Source organism: Onychomys torridus, chromosome 22, assembly GCF_903995425.1.
Source record: "Onychomys torridus chromosome 22, mOncTor1.1, whole genome shotgun sequence".
In the NCBI taxonomy this organism is placed as follows: domain Eukaryota; kingdom Metazoa; phylum Chordata; class Mammalia; order Rodentia; family Cricetidae; genus Onychomys; species Onychomys torridus.
The window spans coordinates 38,327,623-38,340,673 of NC_050464.1; the positions used below are offsets into that span (position 1 = coordinate 38,327,623).

The 13,051-nt window shown below is 52.2% G+C and overlaps 1 protein-coding gene across 2 annotated transcripts in view; it reads left to right on the forward strand.

The window, feature by feature from the left end:
• Trpv4 (transient receptor potential cation channel subfamily V member 4) overlaps positions 1 to 13,051 on the forward strand; it is a 44,500-nt gene that overhangs the window by 11,756 nt on the left and 19,693 nt on the right. For both annotated transcript variants that reach the window (XM_036172029.1, XM_036172031.1), the window contains exons 2-3: positions 2,580 to 2,997; positions 8,932 to 9,104. In XM_036172029.1, the coding sequence (XP_036027922.1) occupies positions 2,612 to 2,997; positions 8,932 to 9,104 (559 nt within the window). In that variant the 5' untranslated portion in view covers positions 2,580 to 2,611. The remainder of the gene's footprint in view (positions 1 to 2,579; positions 2,998 to 8,931; positions 9,105 to 13,051) is intronic.

Here is a 13,051-nt window from a genome sequence, read left to right on the forward strand (position 1 = left end):
GGGGGGGGGGGATACAGTCAGACCTGTGTTACATTGTGACAATAGAGATCAGATACAAGAAGTAGCATCATCAGTGTGGTTGGTGCCCTGGAGACATATGACCTACTTTCTGTCACAACAGCCCTGACAAGGAGGATGCTGTCAGCACCTCCCTTCCACAGGTAGAGACTGTGAGGCTCTGGGGGATTGGAGGATGAAAAGCCCTCTCTCCCTGGGTGGCCGAGCAGCTCTCCTGCCCTGCTGTTGGGGCTCAGCCTGGCTCTGCTCTTCAGGTCATGCCTAGTAAACTAAGAGGCCGAGGAAGCCAGAGCTTTGCGACTCACTCTTAACAGATTTGAGTCTTGGCTTTGCCACTAACCTGTGTGGCCTCAGGCGACTTACTTCATGTCTCTGAACCTCAGTGTGTTTCCTCATTCACAACAGGATAATTGTAGCAGTGCCTACGGTCCCCCACCCCCCCCCCCCTCCCACCCCAGCAGAGTTTCTCAGCCTCTGCCCTATTGGCTTGGGGGGCTGGTTTTTTTTTTTTTTCCAGTGTTGCCCTGGGCATTGAATGAGGGTTCATGGCACCCTGGCCTTGACCCACTAGATGTCAGTGGCTTGCTCCCCTGTACAGTAGGACAGCCACATGACTGAACAGAGCCCTGTGTCCCTGGTCCATCATTTCAGGAGGATTGGGAGAGGGCACGTGCGCGAGGCCCTTAGGGCCAGGTGCGGTAAAAATTCTGTATTCCCAACAATGACGATTGATTTTCTAACTGTCTCAACGTGATCTAAGCTAATCATGATATTGTGTACCTGCCATGGCATGTGCCATGACCAGGGCTGGCAGAGTCTAGGTGGCCTGACTTGGGGTCCCCCCAGGAACTTGGATGCTGCCCAGTTTGGGGCTCTGCAGGGGAGGAGATGAGACATGGTGGCAGCTTCTTCATGGGACTTTGGGGTGGTGGCTACAGGGCCGCCCTGGCCAGGGGTGTAATGATCAGTAATGTTGATGGCTGATGGCACATGGCTCGCCTTGCTTCTCCCCCAACTTTGGGGTCCCCGGTGAGGTAGGCACACTCTGCCTGGGAGGACACTTTAAGCAGCTAGCCCCTTAACACCTCTCCCCCACCGTGTCCTCGCCCACACTCTGCTCCCACAGAGCAGAGACTAAAGTCACAAGAAGGCAGGTGGACAGGACCTGATGTGGCCTCAGAGGCCTAGCTCTGGAGTGATGCTTCACAGACCTGGGAGACCCCAGGAGGAGGTGTTTTACACCCCAGTTTTACAGGTGAGAAAGCCAAAGCCCAGAGAGAGAAATCCAACTAGACTTGGCCTCATTCCTCCTGCCATGGGTCTGAAGAAGCTACCATTGTGCCCATTACCCAGAGGGGAACACAGAGGCTCTGGCCTTCCAGGGACTTGCCCACAAGCACACTGGGATTAGAATCGAAGCCCGAGTGACTCCAGAGTCGAGCTTCTCTCTTCTCGCTGGTGTCAAGAGAGAAGCCAGCCCCTGCCAGGCATTCCTTCCCTCTCTGTGCCCAGCTTTGCCCACAAGGGAGGCCTCTTGCCACGTTCCCACCTGGCCAAGCCTCTCTTGGCAGTTGGCAAAACAAACATGAACGGCACCAGTTTGTTGCTGTTCTTCATGTGAGGCCTGAGGAGGACACACACACACACAAACTCCTTTACCCAACTGGCAAGGAGAAGAATTCCAGGATACCCAGGGCCTAGCTGTAGAGGGCCCTGCCATGCCAGCTGTGAGTGAGCACATATTGGGCCTGAGAAACCAGAAAAATCTTGTCTTCACAAGCTGTGTGTCTGCCCCTTGGGAGCCTCAGTTTCCTCATCTGAGAAATGGGCACAAAGGACACCTTCGTCTCTGCTCTTCCATCCTATGGAGATTTAGGACATACGTGTTCCCTGCCTGGGTATCATGGCCTGGCAGTTTATCTAGGAAAGAGAGAGAGCCTAAGGGATGGGGCAGGGCTTCCAGATAGCTGGGTACACAAATGGGCAGGAGCCAGTCAGGCGGAGGGGAGAGGCATTATTTAGCCCCGACATCAATTTAAATCTGGGAGCCTCCATTACAGACTCGTAAGAGGGGTCATGCTGGCGCCGGAAGGGACTGTGAGGACCACTGCCTTGTGCAGTAAGTTCCATGGTCAAGGTGGTGCTGCTAGGCTTGCAGGACGCTGTCCCGTCTCCTCCGCTGGCCTCCCTGTAAAGCCAGAGATACTGATAGATTTAGTGTCGCACAGCGGCTGTGGAGGGAGCCTGGCTGTGAAACCGGGTCAGAGGGGTCAGTACCCAGGCTTTGGGGTGACTCCCGGCCCTTCTTATCCAGCAAGTGTCCCGGGCAGCTGAGCTGGAGGCCCATTCCATGTCTCCAGGTTCCTCAAAGAGGCCCCTGTTGTGGCTCCTGCCTGGGGCTGGCCGCAGACCACATCTGGGAGTGGCCACCTCGGCCCCTGTCATCACAACGGTGGCTTTGAAGCAGCTGGCAGCAGCGCTGTTTGCCCACGTGGGAGGGGGCTTCCTGGAGCCTCCGCTGCTGGCCCGGCTCTGCCTGACCCCCTGTATTCCCCCGGTAGGCTGAACAGCACACACAGATCCTGGGGCCGGTATGGCGGATCCTGGTGACGGCCCCCATGCAGCGCCTGGGGAGGGGGCTGAGCCCCCCGGAGATGAGAGTGGCACGTCTGGTGGGGAGGCCTTCCCCCTCTCTTCCCTGGCCAATCTGTTTGAGGGGGAGGAAGGCTCCTCTTCGCTTTCACCGGCTGATGCTAGCCGCCCTGCTGGCCCTGGTGATGGGCGTCCGAACCTGCGTATGAAGTTCCAGGGCGCTTTCCGCAAGGGGGTTCCCAACCCCATTGACCTGTTGGAGTCTACCCTGTACGAGTCCTCGGTAGTGCCCGGGCCCAAGAAAGCACCCATGGACTCATTGTTCGACTACGGCACTTACCGTCACCACCCCAGCGACAACAAGAGGTGGAGGAGAAAGGTCGTAGAGTAAGTATTCCTGGGTGTCTGGTTGGCAGGCTCCTCTATATTGAATCCACATCCATCCACTCACCCACCCACCCATCCACCCATCCACCCATCCATCCATCCACCCACCCCCCCCCCCACCCCCCCCCCATCCATCCACCCACCCACCCACCCACCCATCCATCCACCCACCCATCCATCCATCCATCCATCCATCCATCCATCCATCCATTCTTTGACCTGTCCACCCATCCATATATACATACATCTATCTATCATTATGTATCCATCCTTCCATTGATCCATCAGTCCATCATTCATCCATAAATCCACTCACCCTTTCACCCATTTATCCCTTCCTTCATCACCCCATCCATCTGTTTGCCTATCTGTATCTTTGTCCATCCATCCTCCAACCATACATTGTTACATCTATCACCTATCTTTCTATCTCCTATCCATTACCTACCTACCTATCCACCCACCCACCCCATCCACCCATCCATCCATCCATCCATCCACCCACCCATCCACCCATCCACCCACCCACCCATCATCCATCCATCCATCCATCCATCCACCCACCCATCCACCCATCCACCCATCATCCATCCATCCATCCACCCACCCACCCATCTACCCACCCACTCACTCATCAATCCACCCATTCCTCATCTATTCATCCTTCTACATATCCACCATCTCTCCATCTATTCATATGTACATACATTTATCTACTCCTTTATGTAACTACCTATACCTATCTGTCACTTCACTTTTTTTTTTTTTTTTATGTAATTCCAGCTGTCCTGGAGCTCACTTTGTAGACCAAGCTGCCTTTGAACTCACAGAGATCCTCCTGCTTCTGCCTTCTGAGTGCTGAGACTAAAAGTGTGGCTACCATACCCAACCTTTCATTAGCCTTTTTATCTACCAACCCATCTGTCCACTTGTCTGTCCATCTGTCCACCCACATACCCAGCAGTACACTTGTTCATTATTACCCACGTATGTATCCACCTGTCTGTCCACCCATTGCAGCCATTTTCTTTCTTTCTTTTTTTATAAGATCTTTATTGACAGATAATTCACATAGTATACAATTTTCCTGTTTGTACAATTTAGTAGACTTTAGTCCAGCATCCTCAAAGGCCCATGGCACCATCACCACTTCCTTTTTTAGAACATCACTGTCTTCAATTTCTCCTCCCGCCCTTTTTTTGAATGCCGAATGCCATTTATTGAAGGGAGGAGGTCTTAAATACAGGCTTACAATGGGTTGGGGATTTTAGCTCAGTGGTAGAGCATTTGCCTAGCAAGCGCAAGGCCCTGGGTTCGATCCTCAGCTAAAAAAACAAACAAACAAACAAAAAACAGGCTTACAGCACAATGGGAGAACCGTAGAGAGCAGAAGTTTGCTTCTGATGTTTTACAATCTTGCATCCAAGCAGTTAATGCCCAATATGCTGGATACACAGAGAAGGAACATCCCTTAAGCATTCAGGAGGGTGGAATCTCACAGGGAATTAGTATAGGAAGGATATCAAGGTCAAGGTCAGCAAGCAATGCAACATTTACCCAAAATGTTTACTAAAAAATGAGCTTCTGACTTAGGTTGCATGGGACATCAGCAGGTCACCTTACCCGTCATGGAGACACCTGTCCAGGCCACACAGGTGTTCTGTCTTAGGTTGGTGAGCACCCCCCCAGGTATTACCCGTCTCTGAATACTCATCATACAGGCTCAATCGTGTGAGAGCTGCAGAGTTAACTATTGCCAAAGATCTCTAAGTGGCACTGGGCTTGCAATCTGTGTGTTCGACACAGAAAAGACCAACAGAAGTCTTAAACCACCAATAGCCAGTAGGCTAAAGGCAACTGAGCCATTCCCTTCCTTAGTGAGCCTTACTGCAAATTGGAGTCCTTGTAAGATGGTATCCTGAGAGCAAATGGAACTTGAGTTTATAAATTTATAACTTTCAATGCCAATTGAAATGTATATAGCTATTGATTTCAATTTGTCATGCCCAATAAAATGAAAGATTAACTAACTGTGGTAGCTACTTTTGCTGCCAGGATCTCCACTGTGCTAGCTGTAGTAACCAGTTATGAAATGGCAATCCCAGAAACAGTAGTTGTGGTGGTCGCCACTGTTATAACAGCAACAACAGCAGCAGTGATGTCAAATTCTCTTCTGGAGCATGTGGGCATCCACTGGCATGGACACAACTCCAGGAACACAACCGCCAAGGCCTATTATTCTTGATCCCAGCATGACTTAAGCTGGCAGCTCCATGCAGCCATTTTCTACTTCACCATCATCCAAATGCCTGTCCTCACTTGTCCAGACTGCTCCTCCGTCATCCCTTCACTCACATGGCTCCCTGCTCATCTGTCCCTCTTGTCCTCAATCTGTCTGTCTGTCCATATGCACAACCAACTTCCCATCCATCTGCTATTTACTTCTCAAAATGTCCATAGGCCCTCTGACCATCCGGCCACCACTGTTCAGAGATCATTCATTCATTACATTTCTTTATCTTCCTTTTTTTTTTTTTTTTTTTTTTTTTTGAGACAGGGCTTGGTATGCAGCTCATACTGCCCTTAACTTGCAACCCTCTTGTCTCGGCCTCCTGACTCCTGGGGCTACAGGTGTGCGGCACCACTCCACACTTGTTTTAGATGGCTGCCTGCTTCCTCTCCCCTTCCTCCTCCTCCTTTCTCTTGGCTAACCACCATTCACCCAGCTCCATTTTCTTGGCCACTGACACATCCACTCATTAATACACTCATCTTCCCATTCACTTCCCATCTGTCATCTATCCACCCTCAGCTATGCACCCCTTCTCTCTCCCCTTTCTCCGTGGCTTTCTGGGGCTGCTTAGGGTTGGAAGCCCTGAGGTATTAACCCTTTCTCTCCCATAAAGGAGGCCTGGCTGAAAAATGGAGGAGTGTGAGAAACCCCCATGGGTGACAGTGTAGGCCACTTGGGATGTATTCTCCGCTAGCCCAGTTGTGGACAGGAGCCTTCAGTCCCAGACACCCTCATCTAGGCCTGTCTTCTCCATGGACTCTGCTAAGCAGAGTGGTCACAGCCCTGTGATTGTCGTGTACCCCACCCCAAGCTGGTGTAGGAGCCCTCTTTCCCTGACCCTTAGGCACTTAGCAGACACCTCCCTAGGCTTTTGCCATGAGGAGGGGAGAGGGAATGAGGCCTGCCACCTCTGATCTTGTTGACTAGGTGGTTATATTATTCCTAGGTCCTGTCTGCTGTCTCTAATGTGTCCTAAGCTGACCCAGGCTTGGACATCAGCCCCTTTCCTTCCTGGAAACCCCTCAGGGCCTCTGTGTGTGTTCTAGAATGCCACCCTGAAGTCTGTTGACGCCTGGAGCTTGTTGGGTCTTCCAACCCTTGCTGACCAGAGACTGGCTTCCACACAGAGTGGAGCCCACTTGCCTTTTCCATCCATGCACAGCCAGGAGCTGGCTCTTTAGTGTCTGTGGACTCGCTGGTGTTTCTTGGGCACTACAGTTGCCCAGAGCTGGGATTGATTGGTCCCGAGGCTCCTGCAGTGAGTCAGACCAGACCCAGCCCTAACTCAGAAGCACCTTCAATTCAAGCACCTTCACTGACAGCTGAAGAAACATGAGAATACATGATTCTAGAAGGGAGGTGCTGAGGTTGGACAGGGGACAGGGACAGGAAAGGTGGTTCTAGAAGACGTCTCAGGAAGGTGACATCTAGGCAGGGCACCCACAATGGCTAGGAAGGCATCCCAGGCTAGGGAGTAACACATGAGCAAAAGCGTGACTCATCAGGACCAGGGAGTTCATAGTTCACCACATATTGAAGACTTTGTACAACCACTGTTCAGATGGGGAAACTGAGGCTCAGGGCAGCAAGGATCCCCAATGTATTGATCCTCTGAGCCAAGTCCACTGAGGTCTTGAACGTTGGGGTTACTGCCTCTCTCCCTCACTCAAGCCTTCCTCGGGGTTCCACCCTAGCCCCGTCCCTGGTCCCTGGAGGCATTAGAGGGAGTACTAGGGCACAGTTGAGAAGCTGGGACCGCAAAGACTTTGAGTGGTGTCCAGTGGTGTCAGGTGGGAACAGCGTTCTTTTTATTTAGAGGGTCCAAGGTCCAGATTCAGGAGCTCTGGTTGGAAGATGCCCCGGTCCTTGCTCTGTGGACAAGGCTGCACTTCATAAGGCCTCTTTCCATGGCCAGCACCCCCTTTCCCATGCATGGCTCCTTTGGGACCTGAGCAGAGAGACAGAGAGAGCCTGTCTGGCCCTTGCAGGCCTCCCTCTTCTAGCCCCATGAAGCTTCTTCCTTCCTTTCTCCTTTCCTGGCCCTCTGCTTCCACCTTTTCCTCTCTGTCCTCTTTTTCACTGAACAAGCTCTGCTGCATCCCGTCTGTGCAGGCCTGGGCTGGATGGGAACACAGCAGAGCATGATCTCTGTCTTTGTGGTGTCCAGGCTAGCTCTTTCTCTCTGTCCTTGTGGTGTTCAGGCTAGCTCTTTCTCTCGCAGAACCTAGCGCACCAACCGTTGCCCATTTAATGTTTGCTGAATGCCTAAACAAGTGTGTCTCTTTGTTTTCCTCAGCCCTCTCTGGGTCCTGTCATCCTTCTCCCTGCCTCTGTTGCTCAGCACCTCTCCTGTGAATGTACAGGCTTCAGACATACGGCTCTCAGGAACGATGGTGACTGTCGCTAACATGTATTGCATGATACTGTGTAGTGGGCTCTGGGCTTGCATGGCCTCTTGTCTAAAGCATCGTTAGGTGATGGAATTCATGAGAGAGTGATTGAGCGAATGAGATGCATTCTCTTTCACGTTGCGTCCCTTCCCTGCTTTCTTTCAATCTTCATTCACCTAAGACAGGTTCAGTGGTGTGCTTGAAGAGCCGGCTTTAATCCCCAGCCCTACACAAACTAGCCATGGTGGCACACACCTGCAGTCCCGGCCGGCACTCAAGAGTGAGAGCAGGAGATTCAAGAGCAAGCTGGGCTACATGAGACACCTCTCTCTCTCTGTCTCTCTCTCTCTGTATCTCTGTCTCTCTCTCTCTCTCTCTCTCTCTCTCACACACACACACACACACACACACACACACACTTTCTCACACTCTCACACATGTGTTCAGTGTTCAATAAACAACAAATGGATGGCTGAGTAGGTGGAGGGGAAGGTGGGTATGGGAGGGGAGGGATGACTGGTGGATAGATGGTAAGCTGTGAGGATAAATGGGTAGGTAGATGGTGTGTGGATGGAGGGGTGAGTGGATACATGGGTAGATAGAGGGGTGAATGGACAGAAGAATGAGTGGATTGATGAATGGGTAGGTAGAGGGGTGAGTGAGTGGTTGGATGGATGGATAGAAGGCGGTGGATGGATGGATGAGTGTGTAGATGGATGGTGGATGGGTTGAGGGGTTAGTGGATGGATTGATGGATGAATGGTTGGATGACTGAATGGTTGGATAGATGGGTGAGTGGACAGATAAATGGAAAGAAGGATGCGTGGATATATGGGTGAGTAGCAGGGTGAGTGGATGGAAGAATGGATGGATGGGTGGATAGATGGATAGATGGGTGAGTGGATGGAGGGATGATAGATGAATTGATGGGTGGATGGATAGAGGGGTGGGTGGATGGATAAGTGAATGGATAGATGGGTGAGTGGGTGGATAGATGCATTGTTAGATGGAGGGAGGGAGGGTGGGTAGATGGGTGGTGGGTAGGCAGGAGGATGGGTAGGCTTGTGTGCTTTTCCTTCTGTTTTTCTGCCCAGCACACAGTAGGCCAGCTTATCCCTTCCCGGATAAAGCATTCCATAGTATTCTTCAGTGTGGTCTTCCCTCGTGTTTCATCTCCCCCCAACCTCTGGCTCCTTAAGGACAGGGAGGCAGAGGATAAGCTCCTGGTGTCCTTCTTTCTCCTTCCACTAGGAAGCAGCCACAGAGCCCTAAGGCTCCTGCACCCCAGCCACCTCCCATCCTTAAAGTCTTCAACCGGCCCATCCTCTTTGACATTGTGTCCCGGGGCTCCACCGCCGACCTGGACGGACTGCTTTCTTTTTTGTTGACCCATAAGAAGCGCCTGACTGATGAGGAGTTCCGGGGTGAGCTGCCCTGTTGGGCATTAGTGAGGGACAGGGTCTGCTCAGCTTTGGGTAATGCCCTTCCCCTTTCGTATATCTCTGTGGGTCAAACACATCAGTAGATCATTAAGCAGAGAGTCTGGGTGCGTCCTTTACTGCATTACAAAACCTGGCTGGGTCTTGACTGCCATGGATATTCATTCAAGTAGTAGCCAAACAGAGTTTAACCATGGGAACTCTAACACACTTCTACACTGAACATGGCAGTGTGGCTTCTCCATGGCATGACCAACTGTGCCATGAAGTGCTAAACACAAGCAGCTGGGATCCCCTGTACCCCCGGGGTAAGGGCTGGAGGGTAGCAGGAGGTTGGGGTTCCTGCTTGCACACACTTCTAGAGATCTGCCTCACCCTCGCCAGCCCCCTCCCTGGCCTGATTCCCTGGGCCATCACCCCCAACTTTCCCTTTGCAGGGCCTCTCTGTCCTGTCCACCCTATCCCTCTGTGGACCCCAGATCTTTGCAAGCTGCCCTGGCCTCATCTGTACCCAGGCACGTGGCCTATGAACCCTTTCTCCAAGCCATCTGCCACCATGTGCTGGCACCAGGTCACCGGAGATGAGGGCCAGAGGACCCCACAAGTCAGTGCAAAGTGTGGTCCGTGCTGCAAAGCAGTGCCAGTCTCGGCAAGTCTGGCCTGGAGCTCAGGTCTGAGAAAGTTTGGGGAGGTGGTCCCTAGAGGGCCCCTTTTTTTGAGACTTCAGGGTACACTCAGTGCCAAAGCAGATAACCAAGGCTGGGGTCATTTCCCCCAGGGCCCTCCAGGCTGTTCTTTTTTTTGTTTTTGTTTTTCTCTCTTACTGTTGTATTTTGCTTTTATTAACCTGATTCTTTGGGGTGACGGAGTTTCGAGACAGGGTTTCTCTGTGTAGCCCTGGCCATCCTGGAACTCACTCTGTAGACCAGGCTAGCCTCGAACTCACAGAGTATCAACCTGATTCTTTTGGGGGGAGGTGAGAGTTTTGAGACAAAGTTTCTCTGTGTAACAGCCCTGGCCATCCTGGAACTCACTCTGTAGACCAGGCTAGCCTCAAATTCACAGGGATCCACCTGATTTTTTAAAAAATAAATTATTTATTTTACTTTATTTCTATTTACTTATTTTTTGAGATAGGGTTTTTTTTTTAATTTTTAAAAGACTTATTTATTTTATGTATATGGTGCGTTATCAGCATGTACTCCTGCGTGCCAGAAGAGGGCATTAGATCCCATTATAGATGACTGTGAGCTGGGAATGGAACTCAGGACCTCTGAAAGAGCTGCCAATGCTCTTAACTGCTAAGCCATCTCTCCAGCCCCTTGGCCCAATTCTTAACAAGTGTCCATCCATTGATAATTACTGAATTATATAAAATACTGCGATGTCCAGTCTTGTGGCCTCATACCCCCTTTCCTGTGCACCCACACGTCAGGCAAAGGGAATGTTCTAGTGAGCAGATCTAGTGCAAGGTCATTGTCCAGAGCTTTGAGCAGGACAGAGTCCCAAGGAGCTGATCCTCCAAGTGTCAGGCTTCTCCTGGGCTTGGGGCTGAGGTGAGAGACTCTTAGCCTGGTCTGGAACCCCCAAACAGTATTGGTGTGGATTTAGGTGGGGGGCTTTGCTGGGCCTGAGGTTGTAGTGTGAGTACAGAGGAGCCTGGCATGGATTTCTGACACCACAAGGCTCCAGGGCCTCTCTTGCTAAGGACAAACTCTGTCTAGGGTCTTGGACTAGCTTTTTTTTTTTTGTACGCAAAGTTCACGGTCCACAGCAGAGCCCCCACGTTGTACAAACTCCAGGCTTCACCAAACCTGGATCCTCCCCCGCATGTTTTTCTGGCTGCAGGCTGATGAGCTCATCCGATTTGCAGGGTGGAATGTCTGCCCCCAATTTGGGTTGTTTCACAACCTTCTGTTTGTCAATGGGCTCCAGCAGGCTCCATAACCAGAGTCGGCCGCCTGGTGGTCGGCTGAGGAATTGCTGCCTCTCTAGCCATGGTTGCACCCAGATTCTCCCTAACCACAGGAGGAGGTAGTGGACCAGGCCCAGGACCGAGTCCCCCATTTCCAGCTGTGATTTGGAATCACCAGAGGTGCCTGGGTGGCTTCTTTAGTGAGTTCTTACTGATTCAGCAAGATGCCGTTGGGCACCGATGAAGTACCAGGCACTGGGCTGGCACGGGGAGGGAGAGAGGTGAGGGCTGGGGTGGGGTGGGGCTGAAAAAGAGGAAGGCCGATTACAGCTCTGGCCTCAGGCAGCTCTCAGGCTTCCAGGTGGGACAGGCATCGATCAGGCAGCTACAGAAATAAGTACACAGTTAAAACTGCAAAGAGGCGTCTACAAGAGGCTGCACTGGCATTTTAGAGCTAGTCAGGGGGAAACCCGGGAGGGCTTCCTGGAGGAGGCGGAAACCCGAGCTAAGTCTGAGTGTGTGCAAAGGGGGAGCGGGGAGGAGTGTTTCAGACTGGGGAGCAGTGAAGGGACAGTAGAAAGACCCGGCGGCCCACCGTGAGCTCTGAGGTGACTTGTAACAGCTGCTGTGGGCAGAGTGGATGAAGGACAACCTCAGAGGCTGGTGGTCACACCAGGGGAGTGGCTTGGGCTTGTGAGAGACAGTGCCTGGTCCAGGGAGTATGAGAAACATAGGTAAAAGAGACACCCTGGGGGGCCTATGTGGGGAGAGGGGCCAACACGGAGGATTTTGGCTGGATGGGAACCATATTCTGTGGGACTCATGGGCTGGGTGGGGAACTGGGTTGCCATGGAGAGCTGGTCGTTGCCTGGTGATATTGATAAAACGGCAGATCGACACCACCCCTAGGCCAAAGATTTGGGGGGGGGGAGATACAGCTGCACAGCCTCAGGGCTTTGGCCGGCATTCAAGGCAGCCCCTACCTGATGCCCGTGGGAAACTGTAACCATTGATGCATTCGACAAACAGCTAGCTGGTGTCACCCTGGGCCAGCTGCCCAGTGACAGGAGAGAGCAGCCGAAGAGAAAGGCTGTCAGGCACGCTCTCTCCTGGGGGGCGGGCTGGAAGTTTCCCAGGCTTTGACCTCTCCCTGCATGGGCAGAGGTGGCCCTGGGTTGGAGCCCATTTAGGTTCCCTAGTGGCTTTACCCAGCAGGTCCGCATAGAGAGGATGATTAGGACCACGGGCCTGCGTACCAGGTATCTGAGATGGTCCGCACTTGGCTGTGCTGGGGGAGGAGGTCTTTTGCTCCACCACTTGGCGTTCCTTTCAAAACTGTTTAGCAGAGACAGTCAGGGCCCGATGGATTAGGATCCAGGTCCTCCCGAGGCTACCCTGTATTTTCTATCCATTTCTCTCCCCTCTTCTAATATTTCCTGCTACTCCTACTCAAGAGTACTCTGGGGAAGAGTGGGGGAGGATAGCCCCCCAGAGCCCTACATTCTTTCCCACAGGACACAAAGAGAACAGCAGGGCTCATGTACAGAGGGCTCATGGCTACCCGGGGTCCTGTTAATCACAATATTGCTTGATTCACTGGTGGCCTCTTGATTGCCATTGAGCTAGAGGGGAAGCCAAGACTCCCACCTTGAGGTACCAGCCTGCAGAGCTGCCCCTCCCCCCACGGTGCTCCCGCTGTGAATCTACTTTCCAGGCCAGATGGGTGGTGGTGAATTGTTTTTCACTGATTGTCTGGAGACAGTGAGTTCCTATAGCCCAACACATCATAATGAGGGACAGAAACTTGGAAGAGGGAGAGGTGAAGACCCCCAAAGATGTTGGACAGTTACAGAAAACATTTACACTTACCTCATCTCTGGGACCCCTCTCAAGATGTCACATCCTCTGCACACTCACTGCAAACTTTAGGCAACACTGTGGCCCTTCACTTCCCTCGAGGAACCCGAATGTAAATACTTCATGGGACACGGTTCTCTGTTCCCAAGGAGGGACAAGT